The 24,437-nt window shown below is 46.3% G+C and overlaps 2 protein-coding genes across 13 annotated transcripts in view; one reads left to right on the top strand and one right to left on the bottom strand.

The window, feature by feature from the left end:
- Positions 1-1,355: 1,355 nt before the first annotated feature.
- Positions 1,356-17,226, bottom strand: DPCD (deleted in primary ciliary dyskinesia homolog (mouse)). Of its 2 annotated transcripts, XM_053311209.1 has the most exons (6): positions 17,080-17,226; positions 16,355-16,435; positions 14,918-15,042; positions 7,474-7,607; positions 3,511-3,613; positions 1,356-2,648 (listed from the first exon to the last, which is right to left on the bottom strand). In XM_053311209.1, exons 1-6 carry the CDS (start codon positions 17,141-17,143, stop codon positions 2,544-2,546), a joined length of 612 nt encoding a protein of 203 aa, XP_053167184.1. In that variant the 5' UTR covers positions 17,144-17,226; the 3' UTR covers positions 1,356-2,543. The 2 variants fall into 2 exon arrangements, with proteins under 2 accessions (XP_053167184.1, XP_053167185.1); XM_053311210.1 differs by lacking the exon at positions 16,355-16,435 and having other exon boundaries at positions 17,080-17,217.
- The window catches only part of POLL (DNA polymerase lambda), a 20,519-nt gene continuing 13,221 nt past the window's right edge, over positions 17,140-24,437 (top strand). The window contains exons 1-5 of one of the 11 annotated variants that reach the window (XM_053311198.1): positions 17,140-17,259; positions 19,934-20,098; positions 21,354-21,651; positions 22,661-22,835; positions 23,781-24,089. In XM_053311198.1, the coding sequence (XP_053167173.1) occupies positions 19,987-20,098; positions 21,354-21,651; positions 22,661-22,835; positions 23,781-24,089 (894 nt within the window). In that variant the 5' untranslated portion in view covers positions 17,140-17,259; positions 19,934-19,986. The other 10 variants (XM_053311197.1, XM_053311199.1, XM_053311196.1 and 7 more) reach the window with 10 other exon arrangements.

The raw sequence follows: 24,437 nt of genomic DNA, 5'->3' as shown, positions 1-24,437 counted from the left end.
CCTCTACATGCTGCAAGTCCAACCTCGGACTGTACTTCACATGTTGGATTTGCTTTGCGAGTGACTGTAGGTTGGATAGTGAAGTAGGCAATTGCCTTTTACTTCTGCTTTACTGACGCTTATCACTGCCTCATAAATTAGCACTGGGCTGTAAAGCTTGAAGTCTTAGCTAGTTCTGTGCAAGCTGTACACAATTTATCTACTGCTGTCTGGTAGCATATGGGGACTGCTACACTGGATTGGTATTGTCAAGCCAATGTGCTAAATAAATTGCTACAGAAGAATATGGTAAGTCTGTGACATGAGCCTGATGAATTTCAAAATCAACAACTGACTAGGGGAGTGTTCTGACGTCTGTGATCACATTTCATGATTTGCTTTTTCCATGAAGCAGGTTTTTTCTCCTGCAAATGTGGAAGTCGAACAACTGTTCAGCTAATGGAACTCTTTGAAAATATGCATCTGACTTCCAGCTAAAAGCTGAGAATGGGATTCTCATAAGACCCTAAAAGCAGTTATCCAGGATCAGACCAGTGGCTCATCTGTCTCTAGTACTCTGTGCAACATCCAGTCCCAGACACTTCTGAGAGCCTGAATGCCAATATGGAGCACTAGCAGTCACTCCCAGCAAACACTTCTGTGTTAATGTGATTCTAGCTGACCCCGCACAGAGCATCTGTGCAGTCGTGCACTGAGCCTGTGGCATCCACCCCCCGCAACTCTCTCGCCTGCTCTGGCCGCCCCCCGCAACTCTCTCGCCTGAGTCTCGCCAACTCTCTATGCTCTCCCCATAGGCCCGCCCTCGCCGCCCCCACCGTGCTCTCCCCATAGCCCCCGCATCCTCCATCTTTCTATCTCTGACTCACAGTCCTTGCTTCCCGCTGCCAGGGACTGTCGCCCGCTTGCCTGACAGCCTCCAAGCACCCTGCCGCTTCACGGTGCAGCTCAGCCAACCATCTGCCGCCCACAGCCAACTGTCCAGCCTCCAAACTCCCTGCCGCTTCATGACGTCCCCAAGCCAACTGTCAAATTACTTTCCAGCCGCCCTGCAAAAACATTCTGCTAATGTGCCTTCTTTAAAGTTATACAGTCCTTCTTGAAATCATGATCCCATATGGCTGTGCAGTAGAATTGTCTGGAATAGAACCTGGAGCACCCAAAACGTAACCTTTGAACTATGAGGAACATAACATGTATCTTTTCCTTGTGTGTCTGACCTGTTTTGTGTGTTACTGCTGCTTGCGTTTGGATAAAGCTGTGCCATTGAGACAGTATCTCTGTTAGAACAGAATAATAGAGAGAGACTGTTACAGGGTTTGCTATTCTTCTGTGCATGTTGAATGGGGAAACTGGCATAGAATCCAGAAAACGTGCTTTTATTTTTAACACACAGAGGACACCGAGTTTTGGCACATAAAATGTGCTTTCAGGGAGAAAATAAAACTAACAAGCCTATACATGTTCCAAGAGCAAAGTTGTGAGGGGGGAATAAAATCCTCCATGCTTTACGTTTCAAAGAGGAGGGCTGGCATGCCAAAGGACACCCTTGTGAGCTGATGTTTGGAGCTAATAGTGCATTTAAGTCAATCTTGCACATTTAAAGGCAATTGCAGACACATTTTAAGATTCACCAAGTTGTTTCTATTTGGTTTTTGCATCACCTGGAAATGAGTGCAGGAGGAAGGGTAATTCTTATCCAACTTCTTTCCGTGAGCTATCTCTCACACACTTGAAGGCAAAGTGCAGATGTTCAGACCCTTTAAAGTAATTGGGTAGGATATAAAGTGGATGATGTCGATAGATATGGGAACTTTTGCTCATCAAGATCACATCTACAAAGGCTTTGACTCCTAAGAGTGATACAGGAGAACCTTGTTAATTGTGGACCCGGTTTCTGTGGTTTTGCATATCCACAGTTGGGTAATTGCCACTGGACCTACATGTGTACAACAGGTTGCTACATGAAAAAGTAATTTAAGGGATTAAGATGCACATATCCATGGGTTGGGGATGGGTGGAAGTCATCTCTTAGGTCAATTTTCACCTGCTATTATGAGGACAAGAGCCATTTTGTGGCTCCTTTTTTGTGTTTAAAAAAGAGAGAGAGAGAGAAATCTCACAATTTCTTGCAAAAAACCCCACTACACTTTTTATCTTTGGGGAAATTGCTGGATAGCTGGGGACTCAGTAGGGCACTCCCCCAACCCAATTTCCCCCACTTTCAGTCAGTTTTTCATCCTGTTTTCACCAGCCTTTTTACCACACTGCCTCAGGAACCTAATGCCCCATTATCCATGGTTTCACTATCCACCCCCACCCCCTGCTGGGAACAGAAATTCTGCAGATAATGGGGTTCTCTTATCTTTCATTTGGGCTGTGCACCAACAGGTTGCTAGAGATATCTGTGCCATTTGTGGAGAAGTTCTCCTTCCAGGATTCAGCTCACCAAGTCTTTTCTAAAGGAGTTAAACTCTAACCAGTGCATTTATATATAAAAGAAGAGTAGCAAAATAAATATGTACAGACAAAACATTCTCAGCTGACTACTGTGTCTTGCATTCCCCATCGCCATCATTAGCTACCTTGATCTTCTTTAGCTCCTTCAGCAGTTCTTCTTCTGCAGCCAGAACCTCTGTGGGCTTCTGATACTGTGGAAGAGAAATGACTTGAACCTACCAGTACAGAGTTGCCATCAACTCAGTCCCTTGTTTGAGAACATGCCCTTTATTTATTTATTTATTTACTTACTTACTTACTTACATTTATATCTCACTCTTCCTCCAAGGAGCCCAGAGTGGTGTACTATATATTTGAGTTTCTCTTTCACAACAACCCTGTGAAGTAGGTTAGGCTGAGAGAGAAGTGACTGGCCTGAGTCACCTAGCAAGTATCATGGCTGAATGGGGATTTGAACTCAGGTCTCCCTGGTCCTAGTCCAGCACTCTAACCACTACACCACGCTGGATAAAAAGCATAGCCAAAGCTACTGGGATGCCATTAAATTCCAACCCCATCTTTTTCAGCCACTTAAGATCTAAGAATAATAAGGTATCAAATGCATCATGCCTAATAGACATAATCAATTTTCCCTTCCACTTTTGGAATTTGCCTTACTTTTAATCCCAGTTTTATTTTGCTCATTCAGACTACTAAACATTACAATATCCTATGGCAAACTATGCATTTTAACTTTGCTGACTGGTTAGACTTGTTTTATACTCCTGGGGAGGAGGAAGCATGTGTTACAGCCTATGGAGTTCTGTTACTTAAACTTCTAAAGCAGGAATAGGAATTCAGTTTCTTCCTGTTAAGCCTAAAAAGCTCTCTTAGTATAGGTCTAATTTTGTCACTTTCAGTCCTGGCCAAGTCCCCCCCCCCCCCAAACACACACTTTGTAACTCTTACAAAGGAGCTGATGCCAAAAGGAAGGCTAGGAGAAGTGGTGTGTCTGACCGGAAACACGGCTGCCGCCGCCGCCGCCGCCGCCAAATTAGCCCTGTGGGTACCTACCGTGATGATCAATGTGTTGTTGCTATGAGTGAAGCTTAGAGCATTGATATCCAGGGGCAGCTGGAACCTGTCTAGGTCAGGAATGGAGAACTTCTTATAATATCTGAAAGGAGAAAAAGTGAGACCAATTTCTTTCCTTTTTTGCCCATAGGAGTGCTGGTTCATTAAAATTAAATTCCTACCCCAAATTTGAATTATACTTCTAAGGACTGCACTGTATTCATTATTTTGCTCATTCAGTCACAGTTCCAGTGCTTTGGTGTTCAGCACTTTCTAAACAAGATTGAATGCTGGGTAAAGAGTGAGCCAGCAAACTGAACAAGAAACGGTGGCAGAGAGAAGCCCAAGAACTCAAGTGCCAACTTTACTGTGATTACCTTGAATCTGCACTGACACACACTCCTTCAGTGACAACTGACCACTTGCTGAATGGTCTGCCACCTATGACTTAACCAAACTGCTGCTACTACGGATATGTGTATACTGTTCTCCAAACAAAGTTCTCAAAGCAATTGACACAAAAACATACTGTTCCCTGATCCCAAAGGGATGTATTTTATTTTTTCCTTTAGCACTGCTTTGATTTGTTCCCTTTGTTACTTGGAAACCTTTCCCCTGTGAGATTCCCTTAATCACCAACATGTTTCTGGTGCTCCAAACTAAGCGGAAGAATTTATTTCCTGGTGTCAGACCCATAAGCAATCCTTCTCCATTAAGCCAGTTTTGCTTGAAGGTTGACTGCTTGAACTGCTGCGGCACAAAACATGAACCCTTTATTTTTATTTTTCCAAGCCTCAACTAAAATGTATACAAAGGCCAACTGGCCCTGGCTGCTTTGCTTGCTCAGGGAGGAATGTTACCGCAGGGCTCAGAGCCTTCTGCGTGTATTTGGGAAAGGTGGCAGACATGGATAATAATGGGGGTGTCAAAGGTTAAACAGCAAAGATTAGATGAACACAAAGACATGTTAAGGAAGTGTTAACTTCTTACTGATTGAGACAATAAAAAAGCAGGTCCCAGAAAAAGCCCAGTGTTTTAAAGAGCCTAGGGAGCCCTCACTAGGAACACCAACTTTGCCCCCCTCCTCCCCCAGGACTGAAGCAGTGGGAAAAAGAATACCTGGTCTGGTCTCCAGCTAAATCTGTGAAAGATCAAAGGGAAATAGATCTGTTGCTTTGCCCCCTTCCAGTGTAACGTTAACTGCTCGCCCTGCAATAATTGAATCTGCTGTGGCCAAGGAGGCTTTGCCTGTTTGTTTGGAAAGTTTGCTTTAATGGATTTGTTTTACAGCAAGAGAGCTGAAGCAAATCCCACTTGAGCAGCTTTTGCTGTGCCTGGAGTGGACAACAATGAATGAGTTGAGGCGGGTGGCAATATTTTATGTTCTAAGGTCTCCTTGGCCAACTCTGGCAGAACTCCTGTGCCTTCAACAGCTACATAGTAAACATTCAGTAAGTTCAGCTTCTTCTTTCATTGCATATCCAATGCCAGAAAAGTTTTATCTGTTGAATGTCAGCCAGTTGTGCATCTGTTAAAGGCATAGGAGTACCCTCTTCTTCAAAAGCAACTTTCTAGTCTCCTACGACTATACTTTGGTGCAGGCAAAGAAACATGATTTACTGTGGCCCTAAGAACTTACGCTGGCTGAAATAGATTTTGTATCTAGCCTAAATAAGAGCCTGATTTCAGTAAGAATCTTCAAAGCAATAATTATATGGAAGATCAAACAGAACAGCACCTCTGTTCCTCTCTATAAATACTATACCACTCACTAGCCAGAACAGCACATGCTTTGGGAACCTGAACTCATTATTTTTATCTACTGTTCAGTCCAGAGGACCCCAAAAGCAGATTCAAGTAAAAGCATGACAAATAACATTGAACTTCAGAATTACAAGTTATTGTGAATAGTTACCAAACTGGCAATTATCTTTAATTCTAAAAGATTCCTTTAAAAAGTCCACCAGTACCTTAAGAACCTGGCGGGAGAAAGGCTAGTTGGTCTTGCTGGAAAGGGAATCCTACAAGCAAGATGGCATGAAAAAGACATAGTAGCAGCCATCGTACTTCTGAAAGTGAAATATTCAATATTCTGAAAGAAAAAATACTCAATATTCTGAAAGAATATTGAGCAGCCACTCTTCAGCTTGCCACAGAAAGGCTCATATGAAAAGAGATGCTCCATGGGAGTGTCACCTTTAAATCAAGATGTGATTTAAATCCACATAGTCCAGCATCACACTTCCAATAGTGGGTAGCCAGATGCTTTCAGCAAGGCCACAGGCAGTGTATTAATAAAACTACAAAGAATGACTGCTTGTGAACTCCTTTTACTTTTACCCTCCCAATATATGCCTTACACATTAAATCTAGAATGTTTAGCCCTGCATACAATTGGCATTCATCTTAGTATTTGTAATGGGTTTCTTGCCCTCTTCCTTCATATGGCAGATGCAAGAGTCATGATGTTCTCCTGCCAGACTGCACTGAAAATGGAATATGTTGCTGAACAACATATGCCAAAGACTTTTGCTCTAGTCTTACAACAGCTCCTCAGATTTAACTTCCTACCTTCAGAACATAAGGTGAATCCTACTGGGTCAGATTAAAAAATAGTCCAGCATCACATTTCCGATTATGGGTAGCTGGATGCTTTCAGCAAGGCCACATGCAGTGTATTAATGAAACTACAAAGAATGACTGTTTGCGAACATGGAAGTTCTATTTAGCTATCATGGCCAGTAACTGTTGACAGACCTATCCATGAATTTGTCCAGTCTCCTTTTAAAGCCGGAGATCACCAAGATGCTTTGGTGATTACCAATGCATCTTATGGCAATAAATTCCATAAGTTAACTGTCTGTTCTGAATCTGTTAATCAGTTTCACTGGGTGATTCTGAATCACAGTGTTATGAGATTCTGCAGAGATCTGAGGATATTCAAAGGCTGCTCAATTTAAGAAGTCATAGCTATTGGGAAGGTTAGTGGTCAACAGGATCCTGAACCTGCCAATTGCAGTCAGATAAGAACATAGGAAGCTGCCATATACTGAGTCAGACCATTAGTCCATCTAGCTCAGTATTGTCTATACCAGGGTTTCTCAGCGTGTGGGTCCCCAGATGTTATTGGACTTCAACTCCCATAATCCCCAGCCCCAGTGGCTTTTGGTTGGTAATTATGGGAGTTGAAGTCCAATTACATCTGGGGAACCCACACGTTGAGAATCTGTGGTCTACACGGTCTGGCAGTGGCTTCTCCAAGGCTGCAGGCAGGAATCTCTCTCAGCCCTATCTTGGTGAAGCCAAGGAGGGAACTTGGACCCTTCTGCTCTTCCCAAAGCGGCTCCATCCCCTAAGGGGAATATCTTACAGTGCTCACACATCGTCTCCCATTCATACGTAACCAGGGTGGACCCTGCTTAGCTAAGGGGACCAGTCCTGCTTGCTACCACAAGACCAGCTCTCCTCTCTAGCCAGGAGATAAAAAGTTGGAAGCCTCTAGGATCCATCTACTCTGGCCATCACTGTGAAGAGTTTGATAGCCTCTGAACATATCCTTCAGTGTCCTTATTAAATCTGGTAATCTTTGCCCTCTTGCCTTCAGTATTTTAACTTAAAAGCATAATTTGTAAAATAGAGAGCTCTTTGCCAACAGCACCATCTCTAGGTAATTATCAGGGACTGCACAGAAATGAGTAAGGAACCAGAAGTTGTTTTCATAGCAATGTACTCATTCTAATTTTTATCAATTTTCCCCTGCATTTTTAATGAATTGGGAATGGAGAACACACTTGCTTCAGTTCAACTTAATATTGTCATAGGTGGGGGTGGGGGGTGGGGGAGTAATACAGCTTTTCTATCAAGAATACACACTGTTGCCTTCACACCTTGGGGTCCATCTGAGCCTGCAAACTACATCTGCTTCATTGCATCCTAAGCAATCACCCTACTGTGCTTACTGACTTTTTATTGCTTGTATGGATTACACAGCAGCGCTGATCCTTCTCCACTGAAACACTGTAGACATCCTTCGGGTATGGCAGGTTCCGGATCCGCCACTGGAAACTGTTTTTGGTGTCTTTTCGCATAAGGATGGGCTAGAGAAAAGGCAAGTGTGGCTCAGTTCTGGTGCTGCTCAAGTGGAATAGATAACAGAATAGTGGCTAACATACTCCACAGCGAACCATGTAGTCAAGAGGGATATGGGCTCAGTGTTTTCACCCCAGCCAAGAGCTCTTTTATGCACCTTGCAAAGATGGAAGCTGTTCCGTGCCTCTGAAGCTTGAGTCATCACAGCTGTGAGCAATCTCCATCACTCTCAATAGGGGTTGGTTGCAGCTACGATGACTCACAGCTTCAGAGGCATCGAGCAGCCTCCATCTTTCAAGGTCCATACATGGGCTCTTGGCTGGCTTGGAAGAAGGAGCCCCTGTCCCTCTTGGCTGCGTAGCTCACTGTGCAGTATGTCAGCCATCTTTTTTGGTGACAGCATTAAGTGGAGAATTCTTGGCCTTGTACATCTCAAGTGCTTGATCTCATTCGGTTTAGCCTTTCATCCCATCAGTCAAAATTCATGCTGTACATGAAGAAATAGGTGGGAGAGTTGCTAATATTTTGCATGTCACATCAGTGCAATGCATACAGGATAAAGAAATGAGATTCTGATGTATAGGAACAAGGAGGAAAGAGGCTGTAATGGATTTAGACCAGAAAGGGAGAAAATGTGTTGAAATAACAGAAGCAGAATACAATGAACAAGGAAGAGGAACAGTGCTCTTACACAGGTGACAAGAAGTCATTCTGCAAAAAGTTGCAATCCCTAATCCTGAACAGTGTTCTAAAGCTTTGCTCACCCTGTTTTCAGCAGAGATGCCTGGTTATATTACACCCAGGATTTCCTTTGGCTAGCTTACCAGAGAAAAATTTTCACCACAGGAAGAGGCCATAGTTGACAAAGCAGAGTACATAGTTTAAATGCAGAAGATTCCAGGTGCAATCCCTGGTATCTCCAGTAACGTGATCTAGACCCCAACCTGAGCATGCTTCTGCCAGTCAGCATACTGGGAAAGGAACATTGGTCTTACCGTGAAGGGTTCTTTTTCCTGGTGGTAGGAGAGCCTCAGAAACGGGTTAAGTAGTGCGCATGCTCGAGACAGAACTGGACATGTGACTCTTTGTGGGCGTAGCTGCCTTCCAGTTCCAGGAATGTTGAGCGAGGAAAAGTATGAGTCTTGGAGTGAGCTCGTCCGGTCCTTAAGGACTAACTAGTAGGAAAAACTGTGCAAACGAGAGAACTAGAAAAACACATGTATAACAACCATATTAAGGTAACGATAAGAGTATAGTGATAGGAAGGAGGAGACTTCTGGTACCCCTGAGAGCCGTCTGACACCTCCCTCTTGAGCACCAACCACCCACAAAGCGAGAAGAGCATCCGGGTGGGGCTGAGGCTCTCCTACCACCAGGAAAAAGAACCCTTCACGGTAAGACCAATGTTCCTTTTTCCCCGGTGGTAGGAGAGCCTCAGAAACAGGACGTGCCCAAGCGACAGACTACAGTCCCGGGTGGGAAGGATGCGATTACAGCACCTGTTGCAATACGGTACGCCCAAAAGCCGCCTGACGTTCATTGAACTCAGAAATCTTGTAGTGTTTGATAAATGGTGAGGCTGACGACCATGTGGCTGCCCTACAAATTTCAGAGAGGGGAACATGGGCTGAGAAGGCCGCAGAGGTGGCATCACTCCTGGTAGAGTGGGCGGTAACCCCTCCAGGCGGTGTCAAGTGTAGGGCTGAATAAGCCAATCTTATACAAGCTCTAATCCACCCGGCTAAGGTGGAACCTGAAACCCTTTTACCCAGGGACCGTGGATAGAAGGAAACAAACAGTGCATCCGACTTCCTAAAATCTTTGGTTCGCTTGAGGTAAGTGCGCAAGGCTCTGCGGGCGTCTAACTTGTGCCATAGTTTCTCCCTCCTATGGACAGGTGAAGGACAGAAGGATGGGAGGACAATAACCTGGGATCTATGGAATAGAGAATTAACCTTAGGTAAGAAGGTCTCATCCAGTCTCAAGATAACAGCATCGTCCTGAAAAGTGCAAAACTCCTTTCTGGAAGATAGGGCTCCCAGCTCTGAAACCCTGCGTGCTGATGTGATCGCAACTAAAAACAGAACTTTATAGGAGAGGATCTTCAATGGGATAGTTGAGATGGGCTCAAAGGGTGATTTGGTGAGCGCATTAAGCACCTTGTTGAGGTTCCAAGTGGGGAAACGTCGGACAGTAGGGGAGGGCAAATTTGTGGCCCCTCTCAGAAACCTTGCAATGTGAGGATGCAGGGCATGCTGGTTTTCCGAAGTAATTTCCAGAACAGAAGCCAGGGCGGAAACCTGACGTCGTAAGGTGGAAGGACGCAGTTGGAGTTTTAGGCCTTCTTGTAGGAAACTCAACACTTCTGGCACCCCTGCTCGTATGGGGTCGACACTGTTCTGGGAAGCCCATTTGGTGAAGGCTGTCCAAGTGATTTGATAGATACGTTGTGTAGAGGTTCTTCTGGATGCCAACATCGTGTCCGTTACTGGATCTGTATACCCTCGAGCCACTAACTTCGAGCGCTCAATCTCCAGGCACACAGCTGAAGCCAGTTGGGGTCTGGATGATACACCGGGCTTTGTTGAAGTAGGTCATGGCAGAGGGGTAGAGACCACGGCTGGCCGACCGCCAACTCGACTATGGTGGAGAACCATGGTCGTCTGGGCCAATGTGGTACCACCAGGATGAGATCCGCCTGTTCTTGAATCGCTTTCCTGAGAACCTTCATGATTACGGGGATCGGAGGGAAGGCGAACATCAGTCCCCTTGGCCAAGGGGACAGCAAAGCATCCGTTGCCTCTGCCCGGTGAGACTGGTACCTGGTGAAGTAGCGCTGTAACTGATGGTTGGTGTCGGATGCGAATAGGTCCACCGACGGCCGACCCAGGTGATTCGTTATCTGGGTGAAGACCTCTGGGTGGAGTGCCCATTCTCCCGGGTCCAACGTTTTGCGACTTAGCCAGTCTGCCAGGTCGTTCTCTTCCCCTTTTAGGTGTTCTGCTGAGAGGGACATGAGGTTCGACTCTGCCCACAGGAAAAGACGGTTTGACTCTTCCATCAGCTTTCAGGATCTGGTGCCCCCCTGCCGGTTGATGTGGGCTTTTACCGTCACATTGTCCGTTCTTATGAGGACATGTTGGTTCAGAAGGTGGTTTTGGAAATGGAGAAGTGCGAGTCGGACTGCTCTGAGTTCCAGCCAATTGATGGGGTATTGTGAGTCTCCCGGTGTCCATACTCCTTGTGTGAAGAGATCCTGGCAATGTGCCCCCCAACCGGTGAGACTGGCGTCTGTTGTTAGGACTATTCTTGTCGGAACTTCCAGTAAGTGTCCCCTGATTAACACCGGGGAGAGCCACCATAGGAAAGATCTTCGCACATGCCGAGGTACCTTGACAAGGGTCTTCATGCCCGCCATTATGTGGTCCTGCCACGGCAGAAGCAGCCACTGCAAGGGTCGGGAATGCCACCTGGCCCACGGCGTACATGTCAGGCATGCTATCATGGACCCGAGAGCCTGTGCCAGTGTCATGACGTCCAGCGTCCTTTTGGTCAATAAAGGCCACAACTGTTGTTTTATCCGCTCCCTTCTCTCCTGTGACAAGGAGATCGTGCCCTTTGCAGTGTCGAACAAAGCCCCGAGGTGTACTAATTGTTGGGTCGGCTCGAGGTGGCTCTTCTGAAGATTTACAACGAAGCCGTGGTCCCCGAGAGTCTGCAGTGTGGTCCTGATGTCCCTGAGGGCCTGGTACCTCGATCTGGCTCTCAGAAGTAGATCGTCTAGATATGGGTGGATATGAATGCCCCTCAGGCACAAATGTGAAATCAGGGACACCATTACCTTGGTGAAGACCCTCGGGGCGGATGATAGGCCGAACGGAAGCGCCCGATATTGATAGTGGCTTCCGTTGTAAGCGAACCGAAGATACTGTCGAGACTGCACCGCAATTGGAATATGCAGGTATGCTTCCAACAGGTCGAATGCCGCTAAGAAGTCCCCTGGTTGTATGGTCTCCTCGATCAATTGGAGTGATTCCATCCGAAACTTTTTCTTTGTCATGTAACGGTTGAAGGTCTTCAAATCCAAAACAGCGCGCCAGGAACCGTCTTTTTTCGGCACAAGGAATAGGATGGAGTAAGTGCCTTGAAAAAGCTGCGAATGAGGGACTGGTTCTATGGCTCTGATTTGAAGCAGATGTTGTACTTCCTGCAGCATTCGAAGATGTTTGTCTGGAGCAGAAGATCTTGCGGTGGGAATAAATCTTTGACAGGGTACCGATGACAGATCGATAATGTAACCGTTTGTGACCACGTCGAGTACCCATGTGTCGGCAGCTGTAGACATCCAGGTGGTGGCAAAATCTGAAAGTCTGCCGCCAATCGGGGCGGCGTCATTGCTTCCTGTAGGTGGTTGTGCCTGCAAATGATTTTTGGTTAGATCCTTTGGTACTGCCTCTGTAACGCTGTCTCCACTGGTAACGTCCGGAGCCTCTCGCTTGAGTGAATCTGATGTCTCTCGACTGATACCCTTGGTTGTAATTGGGGATAAATTGGTTGAAATGTTGTCTGAAGGGACGAAAAGTGCGTGTGGGGCCTCGAAAAGATCCCCGAGGGAACCTGCGAGTAGTAGGCATTATCTTCTTTTTATCCCAGGACTCCACAAGGATTGGTTCAAGAGCCGGTCCCAAAAGGTTTTCACCCGCAAAAGGGGTGGAAATCAAGGCCAACTTTGACTTATAATCTACGTTCCATGACTTAAGCCACAAGGCCCTGCGAATAGCAACGCCCGCCACCATGGCTCTAGATGATTGTTGAATCCCATCCAAACTAGAGTCCGCCATCAGGGCTGCTGCTTTGGCCATCTTATTAATTCCTTGCCTAAGCTTAGGTAATTCTGGAGGGACCATTTTAACAAGCTCTTTGGCCCAGAGCAGAGACGCTCTGGCAAAAATCGAATTCGTAGTGGCAATCCTGATGGCGGAAGCAGTGGCTTCGTGAACTTTCTTGAGTAGTGACTCACAACGTCTGTCCTCCTGATTCTTAAGCTGTTCCTGTCCCACTGCCTGCACAACTGCCCCGGACACCAGTTGTGCCACCGGGGGTTCTACCCTAGGGGTAGCCAGTAGCTTTGAGATGTCATTGGCCAGCACATAATGTTTTTTGGGTATATTGCCTATCGGCTTGGCGGCCGTGGGGCGTTGCCACTCAGCGCATAAAACATTTTTGAATAATGGTGGGAAGGGAACTGATGGACTCACCACTTCCGACGCTGGAAAAACCTGTTGATCCAATGCCTGAGTCGAGCCCTCCTGTTCCAGGGTGGCCACGTCATTGATTATGCGTTTAGCCTTTGCTAGTAATACCTCAAAGTCAGCTGAAGAGAAAAGTCTCACATTGTTAGGTATAGGAAGAGGAATTTCCTCGTCTGACAATTCTCCTTCCTCCTTATCTGAATCTGGGTCAATGGGCAACTGAGGGGATTGTTCTCCCAAAGATGACTGAGACCCAGGTGGGGGGCAAGGCTGTAGCAGTTGGGGGTTAGCCACTGGTACGCCCTGTGGTAATGAGGGAGGTCTAATGGGTGGAGGAGGCCCCGGAATCACAGGTGGCGGTTGTCTGGGAGGTTTGGGTACTGTGGCGCCTCCAGACTCTGAAGAGGACGAAGGGGAATATCTGCGTCGTTTTCTAGTTCTCTGTGTCAGACTTCTAGGCAGAAAAGAACCAAGTTCTGATACGGGTATGGCCCTACGTCTGGGGCTGGAATCTGGTGAGGAGGAGGATAGTCTCACCGAACCTCGCCTGTTAGGCTGCCGCCTGTGACCTAACCTAGGTCCTGGCAGGGTGTCAAGGGGTTCCTGTAATGGAGCCGGCTGTGGCAAAGTTACAGGCACCTAAATTGATTGTACATTGGTCTGAGCAGTTGCAATTTCCCTTCTAAAAAACTGCCTTAGCCACTCTGTGGCTGCAGGGGAGAAAGGATCCGTACTCACATTTGCCAGAGGCGCTGAAGCATCCCCCACTGGTTCAGCAGAAACGGGGCGGGCCACCAGATCCCCATGTGGCACTGTAGCTTGACATCCGGTACTGGTCGCTACACTGCCCACTGAGCAGCGACCATTAGCTTCAATTTGCTCTGTGGCATTTATCGGTACTTTGCCCACCGGGCACCGAGCCACCAATTCAGGTTTTGCATTTTTCTTGTGGCTTTCTTTCTGTTTGGCGCCATTTCCCGCCATTTTGGACTTGGAGCGGCGGCAAACGGCTTGGATTAGCAGGCGCTCACTAAGGCGCTTGTGTCCCTCCACCTTTGAGAGGGACTCCTTGTGCTTCTTTTTCTTTTTTAGTTTTTGCTCCCCCAAATGCTTGGACTTCTTAAGAGCCTTGGAAGGCATTTGGCCAGAAACGGATGCCTCCATTGCTAACCCCGGAGCAGATATGGTGGTGGGGGCGGCTAAATTGGCTGCCGTTCCGGCAGGGCTAGTGCGGGCGGAGGGATCTTCTCGCCCGTTACCCAGGTGCTGCGGTAACAGGGAAGCCTCCACGAGGGAACCCTGAAGGAGTTCCTCTGCGTGGGAAATGTCCATAAGGACAGACTCCGTATCGATAATGTTAAAAGCAATTTAAAAAAAACAATTTAGCTAGTCCAAACGGTAGTGAATGTAAAGTAAAAAATGCAAATTTGAATTCCGATACACTTTTGGGGCCGAATGGAGAACGAACTCTCTTCCCCCCCTCGCACAAAATCAGGGTGAGAAAAGCAAGCGGAGAACACAGAGGAATAATAAAGGGGCACAACAGAGATAGGAAAAGGCGGAGAAAAGACAAAAATAGCGCTCAGACACTTGCCGATATACAGAGCTCTCTCAAATGCAGTCTAGTCCCGAGCGAGACAGAACTGGAACTGGGAGGCAGCTACGCCCACAAAGAGTCACATGTCCAGTTCTGTCTCGAGCATGCGCACTACTTAACCCGTTTCTGAGGCTCTCCTACCACCGGGGAAAAAGATGGACCAGTGGTCTGACTTGGTATAAGGTAGCTTCATATGTTCATAGCACAAGTTTCCCAAGGAGTCAGTCACTTAACTAGCAAGTGCTATTTGAGGCTTCTCAAACAAGGAACATCGTAAAGGAAATAGAACCTGTGTCTTCTCTCTCTCTACTCTTATGACATTCTAAATGTTGGATGAACTACATGATAGCATCCTGGAATGTTTCTCACTCATAAAGCCAAACTACAATCTCAGAGTTCAGAGCAGACTAGAATGAGACCTAACCCAGTTTTAGATGATGTGACCTAATCAGGAACATGACTTGCTTACATTGGTACTACTCTCCTTTATGAGCTCCTGATCCAGGGCTCGCACTGCAGGCAAGTCTGGCTCTCCTACTTCAATCTGCCAATTGCCACAAGCACCTAGGGTATTCTTCTCTCTCCATTTCCTCACTGCAAAGAAAGGGAAAGGACAATGGGATATGTTCTTAAATTGTACTTTGACAAAAATCCACAATGAATTTGCAGTAGAACAAGAGTTTGCATTATTATTATTTAAATAATGCATAATATATTAGTAATAATGCCATAGAATGTGCATATAGTCTTTTGCAAGGAATTCAAAGACAAGGAATGACCTCAATACCGCAAAGAACTGCAGCAGATGCCATGTGGCTGGGAATTTTGACATCGAGGCAAGACACTCTAATGAACACACACTCTACTAGGCTTTCTGCAAAAGTTTCAGATGCCTTATATCAAAATGATTTAGCATTGTGTTTCTGGTTTTAATTTACTAGAGTTTACAAACACACATGGGCAATATTCTACAGACAGTCACCTATTGCACCTATTCTAGATCTATGCAGTTGGAAGAAGTGAATGTGCAACACACATTTCTCCCTCCCACACAGAGGTGGGCACTCCCAGCATGACCAGTGTCAGGCAGTAGTTGCTGATCTTAGTGCTGGTGTGTGCTTTTGTAACAGAATTAGTGATTGTGTGGGGGAGAGTGCTTAGGGCTGCCAGGGGACTGTAGTTTCCCCCAGCGTTTTCCCCATGTGGAAAGTGCTGTGAGGAACTACAGTCCCCAGGTGTCCCTGTGCACCTTTTCTCATGCAAGTGCTGGTTAAATTACAAAAATGCCCCCACCCCTGGGAACCAGCAACTCCTGCCTGGCATTGGCTGTGACAGAAGCAGCTGCCTCTGCATGGCATAGGAGCAAGTGTGTCAGACATTTCATCTTCTTCTGACTACACAGGCCTAATTATGCTCCTAACTAATTTTAGGAAATGATGCAGCTTTAGAAATGGGAAAAATCCAGGGGTGGGGGGTGGGGAACAGGCTGAGGAAATCCTCACATCACCACTCAAGGTAATGCAGAAACATGCCAGAAGAGCATCCTTGCCATAGGAATACATACACCTTTTCCATGGTGCTGTCAAGAACAATTCTTTGCATCTTCTGTGCCAGAAATCCTGCCATTTAGGCAAGATAACAACACGAGTCACAAGTGTCCTCAGTTGATATGGGACTTCATAGTTCTATAGACTAATTCATCCTCCTTGGGACTCCTATAAAGACCCACTATAATTAAAAGGCATTTGGATGGGAATGCTTCTGTGCTCAAAATTCCTGCTGCTGACTTGCCCAATGTGGAGCAATTACTTAAGGGAACGTTGCCACTTGTGGTCAGTTTGGGTCATGCATGAGTCAGGCTCTCATTGCCACTTTAAGCTCCAAGCAAAAAAGAGACATGGCTTACAAAGCAGCTGATTGGTCTTCATGTCATACTCTTCAACCATCTCTTTCCCACTGTCAAACAAATAATGGACTTTCCGCTTACCTAAACAGAACACAAGTTTGTGGGGTTCACATTAAAAAATGCAAGATAACCGGTAATTTTTTTATTTTTTCTGGCGTGTGTCATTCTTTTGCTCCCTGGCTTGGAAGCCTGGCCTGAAAGGTGGCCTAAAGTACCTGAAATAAATAGGAGGAAAATCCCAGCCCACTCTCGCTGCCCACATTTTCACTCATTCCAAGGTTGGCTAGCCACCAAGAGAGTCTGGGCCAAGACATCCGTCTGAGGGCTTTCTGCGGGCCACCCACTCCCAGCCCCCACCATCCCAATGCAGCCCACTCCTCTGCTGGGCTTCATTCAGAAAAAAGTTCGATCGACTTCCGCGGGAGCCGGACAGCCCAGCCCTACACACCTTACTCGGGAAAGCATCCCGCTGCTGAGTTCATTTTAGGAAGGCAGCAGCCTCAGACGCGCGAGGTGGCTGTGCCGTCGCCCGCGCAGTTTTAAGCCCATCTAGGCTACTGTCCCGAAGGACCAGGCAGGCACTCCGCCGGCCCGACCCTCTTCCTTGCCTGCTCCCAATCGGTCTCGTCATGACCCAACTCCTCTCTTTCCCCCGCGGGCGTGGCGGCCTCCCCATTTCCCTGGGGGTCCCGGTGCCCGCCCCGTCCACCCGGATCCACCATTACCGTCCCCGAGCAAGGCAGTCTTGCGTGCCGCCCGCAACTGCTCCAGCCAGTTCGGCGCTGCCATGACACCCCTAAGCACATCTCCAAGGTGACGAGACTACCCCACACTTCCGCTTCGCCCGGCCCGACCCGGAAGGAAACACCGCGCGAATGTGCCTCTTCTTGCACCCCGCCCCCCCGGTAAGTGAAAGAAACACACGCGGCTGTAGCTGTACCTCCCCCCGCCCCCCTCCGGGTCGTGCACAGCCGTCGCAGAGTCTCTGCTAGATGCCTCTGGGTATTTTCTTTTCCCACCCAGATTTCCTTTCTTATAGTCTGCACTGGCTGGCCTACCTCGCCGGGCTCTCCTTCCTGTGACGGCTTCAGGGACATTTCCCGAGGAAATTCAATTGCCTTCACTCGCCCCCGCGCTTTATTCTCGGGATGAGCCTTCCAATACATACAGCGCACGGTTGCTGTATAGAATCCACTGCTATATGATGCGATGATGGCCATACTGGCTTGAAAAGGGGGATTAGACAGATTTATGGAGGAGAATGGCTGGCGGCAGCAGTAGCTAAATGGAACCTCCATGTTCAGAGGCAGTATACCACTAAACATCAGTTGCAGGCAGGATGTGGGAAGCTGCTGCATTCCTGCCCTTCTTATGGGCTTACTGGCAGTACCTGTCTGGCCACTGTTGGAAACAGGATGGTGGACTAGACAGACCTTTGGTCCAATCCTGTGGGACTCTTTCCTTGTAGTTGGCACTGCATTTAATTCAAGGTTCACCTGAGGAGTCAGCTCTGAAATATAGAGTAAAAAATAGGGTTTTTCTGATCATGTGCATTCTCTCATTACTGAGTAGCAATAGCCTGGGATGTGGGAGGGGGCAGGCCAGAGGCTGTGGCATTCAGAAGCCCTAGCTCACATCACTTAAAAAGTAAGCATCACACTTGCTTCCTTGGTTTTTATGGGGCTTAGCACGGAGTTATTGGGTGAGATAGCCAGCTGTTAAAATTTTAGGAAGGGTTACTTCATATGTGACTTCTTTCCTGCACAGAAAAGCAGTGTACATTGTCATTTCCAAAGTGTTATGAATATGTTTATTTTTTTGGAAGTACTCTGACTGGGAAGGGAAGCCTTAAAAGTGACATGGTAACTTCTGAGAGGTGGTGTGTGTTCTGGAATTCTTTAAAGAAACGCTGGGCAATCTTTATCCAGTGGGTATATTGTCTTCCCTCTCTCACGTTATGCCAACCTCAGTCCAAATATATGTATTAATTTAAGTGTATAATGTGTCCAGTTCCTGTGATGTATTTCTAATTGTCTCAAGTCTTCTATAAAAGGATAGAATACAAAGTTGGTTTAGAAAAGAATTTCAGGGCACGCAACACAGTGGCACAAGGAAGGTTCAGAATGAGAATTTATAGTTCTGACCAACAAATTAAGATAGTGAACTGTAAATGCAAGCAGAGGGGGCATTGTCAGTTTTTTGAGGTATTAAGAAGTTCAGTTCAAGTAGGCTCCACTCCAAACTTAGTTTGTACTAGCGGCTGCTATTACTATAAGAAAGGTCTCAATTCTTTTCTATAAGGGTTTTTTAGGCAGTTTTGGATGATGCAGATTATCTTCTAGACCCATTTCAAACTGGTTTTCGTCTGGGGTATGGGGTCAAGACTGCCTTGGTCGGACTGATGGATGATCTCCAACTGGCTATAGACTGAGGGAGTGTGACTCTGCTGGTCCTTCTGGAGCTCTCTGCAGCTTTTTATACCATCGACCATGGTATCCTTCTGGACTGTCTGGGGGAGGTGGGATTGGGTGGCACTGTCTTACTGTGGTTCCACTCCATCTCCTTCTCTGTTTGTTTTCAGGAAGAACCTCGAGCCCCTCCTGTTCTCTCAGGCTTTTAATTAGAATTAATTTTAGTAAATCTAAAAATTTGTTTTAATAATTTTATTCTATTGTTTTATTGTCATGTATTTTAATTTGTGACTTTTAAATATTTTAAATTTTGTACACCGCCTAGAGATATACATATCAGGTGGTATAAAAATATGATAAATAGATATAAAGTGTGGTACCACAAAATTTAAGACTGTTGACAGTGTACAAAATCTTAAAAAATTGAAATACAGGAAGTCAGAGCTGAAGGGTAGTGATGTGTCCAATGCCACCCAGTGAGTACCTGCTTAAAACCTTTTAAAAACCCAGTATGCCTATCCTCAGTGTATTTTCTTGGAAGTAAGGAGAATTATTTTCAGTTGAATTTATTTTCAAATCAGTGTACAATGGATTGCAGCCTACCTCCTCCAGTTCAAAATCTAGCACTCCAGCTTCTGCATTTTAGGAAGCTTTCTTTGCATTGTTAGTAAATGGGGAGGCCACCCTACCCACATTTCTGGGCATGAGTATACCCCCTATGTAAACTCATGAGACTGAGTTCTATAACAATCTTCTATTCATCCCCACTACCAGAAACCCAGCATCAAAACATCCGTCTTTCTAAGGTGGAATTGTGAAGCACCCAAGCCGTCTGACCTTTTGGGATATACCCGATTTTGCAAGCTGATCGCAGTAGAGTCTTCTCAGTAATAGGGTGGGAGATTTCCCAAGGTGTATCATCTTGTGGAAAATAAATGGCACTCTCCAAACACCCAGTTGGAGGTACAACATTACTATAGGGGTTCCTATGCATTACAATGGAGAGCCAGTGTGGGGGAGTGGCTAAAGTTGCATTTAGTCCATTTAGGTTAAAACACTTGTTGCCATGGCCTTATTTTCAGATATGAGAACATCATTTTGGTCTAGAAGTCTCTTTGGATGCACACAAAATCTTAAAGTCACGTTTAAACCCTTGTTACACTTGCAGTCTTCTTCAGCAAGACAGCTTACTCCTGCCCGCGAAAGAGGCATCCATGTTCCATGGAGCCCCAAGGAATAGTCAAAGCTTTCCCCAAACGGAAGAAAGTGAGAGATGATTCACAGAAAGTGGTCCCTCCAAAGGTAATGAAAGAAGAAACCATCAATGTGCAGGGTAGGTTTTCTGCTTCCTTCCTTTGATCTGGGGGGCTTTTGGTCTAAGTCTATCTTTTTTGGACTTAGCCAGGTGAAGTTACAAGAAAGCCTTTACATAGGAACATAGGAAACTGCCATATACTGAGTCAGACCATTGGTCTATCTAGCTCAGTATTGTCTTCACAGACTGGCAGCAGCTTCTCCAAGGTTGCAGGCAAGAATCTCTCTCAGCCCTATCTTGGAGATGTACTGTATGCTTTAGTAGTTTGTTGGTTCAATAAAAAAATCTTGTCCTATTAAAAAAAAATAAAAAAATCTTGTCCTATCTTGGAGAAGCCAGGGAGGGAACTTGAAACCTTCTGCTCTTCCCAGAGCGGCTTCATCCCCTGAGGGGAATATCTTGCAGTGCTCACACATCAAGTCTCCCATTCAGATGCAACCAGGGCGGACCCTGCTTATCTATGGGGAAAAGTCATGCTTGCTACCACAAGACCAGCTCTCCTATCCCTACTCTGTTATCTAGTATCTGTTTCCAAAAGAGCTGGAAATGCTATGATCCCTATGGATGCCTAACTGGTACACCTGCAGGCAAGAGGAGGGTTCTGGCAGACTCGGGGGTAACTCACAGATACCTCAGTTTCACAAAAATCTGAAGAGCGAACAACAAACAAAGGAAGCCAACTCCCTCCAGACAGCTGCAATCCGTTCTGGTTCTGAGGATACAGGTGCCTGAAACATTCCCCATGCTCAGGCACAGACTTGGGTACACATGCACATCAGGGATATATTGCAACATCATGTTGTGGCTCCATACTTGTGGATTACTAGAGGCTACCTTTTTGTATAAAAGGTATGCTCGGGGGTAGTTGGTTACCCCAGGAGAGTCTGCTTGAGTGGAGGCATTGTGCTTTCACGTTCTGGCTACATGCTATAAGAGAGCTAGACTCCTCTATACTAGTCTGGGCTTCAGACTATCAGATTCCCATCATGTGCTCAAGGTATAAAATTCAGTGGAGTGGTTAGAGCCAGCATAGTGTAGTGGTTAGAGTGTTGTACTAGAACCGGGAAGACCTGAGTTCGAATCCCCATTCAGACATGGAACTCACTGGGTGACTCTGGGTCAGTCATGTATCTCTCAGCTTAACCTACCTCCCAGGGTTGTTGTGAGGATAAAAATAACCATGTACTGAGCCCCTTGGAGGAAAAGCAGGCTATAAGTGTAATAAATAAATAATCCCAACTTTCTGTCTCTTTTCCATGTGACTTTTTTTTAGCAGGTTGGTTAGAGCCAATCGTGGCCTATGTGCTGCAAGCTGGAATGGGTCAGGCCAGAGCTGAGATCTTCCGCAAGCACATTATCCAGAATGGGGGGAGCATTTGCAGCCAGCTTTCCCCAGACGTGACTCATGTTATAGTGGATGAAGGCATGGAGTGTGACCGGGCCTTCCGGCTCCTCAGATTAGCCAAATTACCATCGGGATTGCAACTGGTGAAGGCTTCCTGGCTGAGTTCGTGTATTGCAGCACAGCAGATTTTGAGCACTACCGGTTACAGTCTCTTCATCCCAGAAAAGTAGGGGATTCTCCTATATACATGGTTTTCAGTTGGAGATGCCATAGTACTGTATATGTAGATATACATTCTTGGGAATGCACAGAGAGGAAGGAGCTTTACTCAAGATCTTTAGTGTGAGACCAAAAAACCCTGATTACCTCTCCGCTTTTTTTGCAACTGAATTATATATTTTTTGTCAATCTTTTGTGACTACAGGACAATAGAGATTCATGTCCACATTCTTGTTTTGCTGGTGAAGGGTCCAGGGTAATTATAGGTAGAATTAAAAGTGCTTGTTATTGTCTTGTCTGTGCAAGATGAAACTGGAACTATTTGGTTGATTTTCCCCATTAAGAGAAATGAAGTTCTCTGCAGTCCCTGCCATGACCTCTTTCTAGGGCTGCTGTGGCAGGGGGCCAAATAGTGGTAAAAAGAAATACTTTTAAAGTGGGGAAGAAACGTGGGGAGGTGAGCTGGACTGACTAGAGATATGTTGCATGATGAATAACTGAATAGTGTTGCATCTTCAGTGGAGATGAAAACAAGTCAGGTAGCTTATGGTATGGAGCTTGAAGATATGAAGGCAGTGCTTGCTAAAGTCTATTACACACCGTCCAGGAAATTTTCAGTGGCTCTGAAAACTCTAACTGGTGAGCTTGCAGAGCTTGGCTTTTCTGGTTGTGAATTTTGGCTGTCAGGAAACAGTGTGTCTGATGCATAAGTAGACACACTGGTTACTCTGTCAGAAACCAAAATTATTGGGGAAAGTTTTTATTAAAAAAGAGCTTGTGCCCACAGGGTCCACAGACATGTAATAATGGATAGAAGAACTAACAGGGCTCTCTATATACAGTACGCCAGAGTGGAATGGCACTGCTGATTAGGTTAGCGTAGCATATAAGGGACCAGGGGACTTACATCCAGTCACAGAGTTGACTCCGGTCCCCCTTTTGCTGCTTTTTCTTGTTAGGGCTTGGATGACTTCAGATCTTCTGATTCTGCTTTGTTGTATATTGCTTCTTGGCAGATATCTGGATGTGGCCAGCTTTTCAAAGAGACAACCGGAAGCTCTGGATGAGAAGATCCCATCTCCAATGGAGAGTGCAGTCATGGAGCTGAAGGCCAAATCGCAGGCAGGAGCCAGCTCTCCTTGCTGTGCCACACACTCCTCAGGACAGCAACGGACCAAAGGGGCAGGCCTGGTCAGTAGGCTTCTGCTTTTGAGCAGCTTGTTACGGTTATGAGCGATTGTTCAACTTAATATGAGCTATTTTTCAACTTTTTAAAGTACTACATTACGTTCACTGGCCAGCAGAATACCCAGCGTTCATTGTGGAATGATGTTGCCCTCTAGTGGCTGCAGAATATAGAAGAAAACTATGCTATTACTGTTGGCTGAGATGACTTGTTTATAATACTTCTTTACCCCACAAAACTTCGTGTCCTTGTCCTTAGCATTTGGGTCACTCTGGGGGCCCAACAAGCCGCATTTCCTCATTCTTCTTGTAGATGTTCACTGTAACTGTGAGGAGAGCTGGTCTTGTGGTAGCAAGCATGGATTGCCCCCTTTGCTAAGCAGGGTCCACCCCAGTTTGCATTTGAATGGGAAACTACATGTGTGAGCACTGTAAGACAGTCCCCTTAGAGGACGGGGCCACTCTGGGAAGAGCATTGGCATGCTTACATGTAGAAGATTCCAAGTTCCCTCCCAAGATAGACAGTACTGAGCTAGATGGACCAATGGCCTGACTCATAGGAACATAGGAAGCTGCCACATACTGAGTCAGACTATAGGTCCAACTAGCTCAATATTGTCTGTACAGACTGGCAGCGGCTTCTCTAAGGTTGCAGGCAGGAAACTCTCTCATCCCTATCTGGGAGATGCAGGGAGGGAACTTGGAACCTTCTGCTCCTCAGTATAAGGCAGCTTCCTATGTTCCTAGGAAAGAGAGGAAGATGTGAATATACAATGTTTACTACAGCTGATGTTTGTTGTATTTGACTCTGAGCCCATTTAGCTACAGTATTGCTATTTTGCTGAGGATGTCAGTGTCCTTTAGTGATGGTCCTGCCTTGGAGCATCATGAACCTGTGCTCTGCAATTGATGTGTGTGTTTCATTGCTTCCTGTTCTACCTCTCTCCAAAGAGGGTCTCTGATGATGAAGGAAGTGACGGGGAAGAACTTGTGGTCACCCCAGAAGAATTGGAGGCGCTGATGTCAGGCCAAAGCCCGAATACTCTGTCAGGAAACTCTTCAGCGGTTCTTCCCACTGGCAAATGGGTTTGTGCTCAGTCCTCTGAAAGCAAGAAAATTAATCATAACCACTGCATTACGGAGAAGCTGGAGCTGCTGGCAAAAGCTTACTCTGTCCAGGGGGACAAGTGGCGAGCGCTAGGGTACTCCAAAGCCATTAATGCACTGAAGAGCTACCACAAGCCTGTCACCTCCTATCAGGTAATGGGATAGACCTCTACCTAAGCAAAGGCTGTACATCCTTTTCATGCCGCATTTCCACTTTTCTCTAAAGCCTCTGCAGCTTGCCATTGTCTGGGGCAGCTACTGGGTCTATCAAGCAGCTGCCCTGCTCAGACTAGTCACTTCAGGTTGCATTGCACGGTGTGGGGATAGCTACAAGCTTTGCTGAGCCAGCAGCAGGCTGTGAGATGAAAGGAGCTCGTGGCCTGTACTTTGCTTGCTTGATACCATTCTATTCTTCCTACTTGGGCTGCTGTTCAGTGGCCATTTCTGAGTGTTGACTTAGCAAGAGCCTTGGGCTACCTCAATTCTGGGGCTTCATTAAAA

The sequence above is a fragment of the Hemicordylus capensis genome, chromosome 3, assembly GCF_027244095.1.
Source record: "Hemicordylus capensis ecotype Gifberg chromosome 3, rHemCap1.1.pri, whole genome shotgun sequence".
NCBI classification, from domain to species: Eukaryota; Metazoa; Chordata; class Lepidosauria; order Squamata; family Cordylidae; genus Hemicordylus; species Hemicordylus capensis.
Note: the sequence above shows the minus strand (reverse complement) of the source record. Positions and strands in the feature narration are given on the sequence as shown.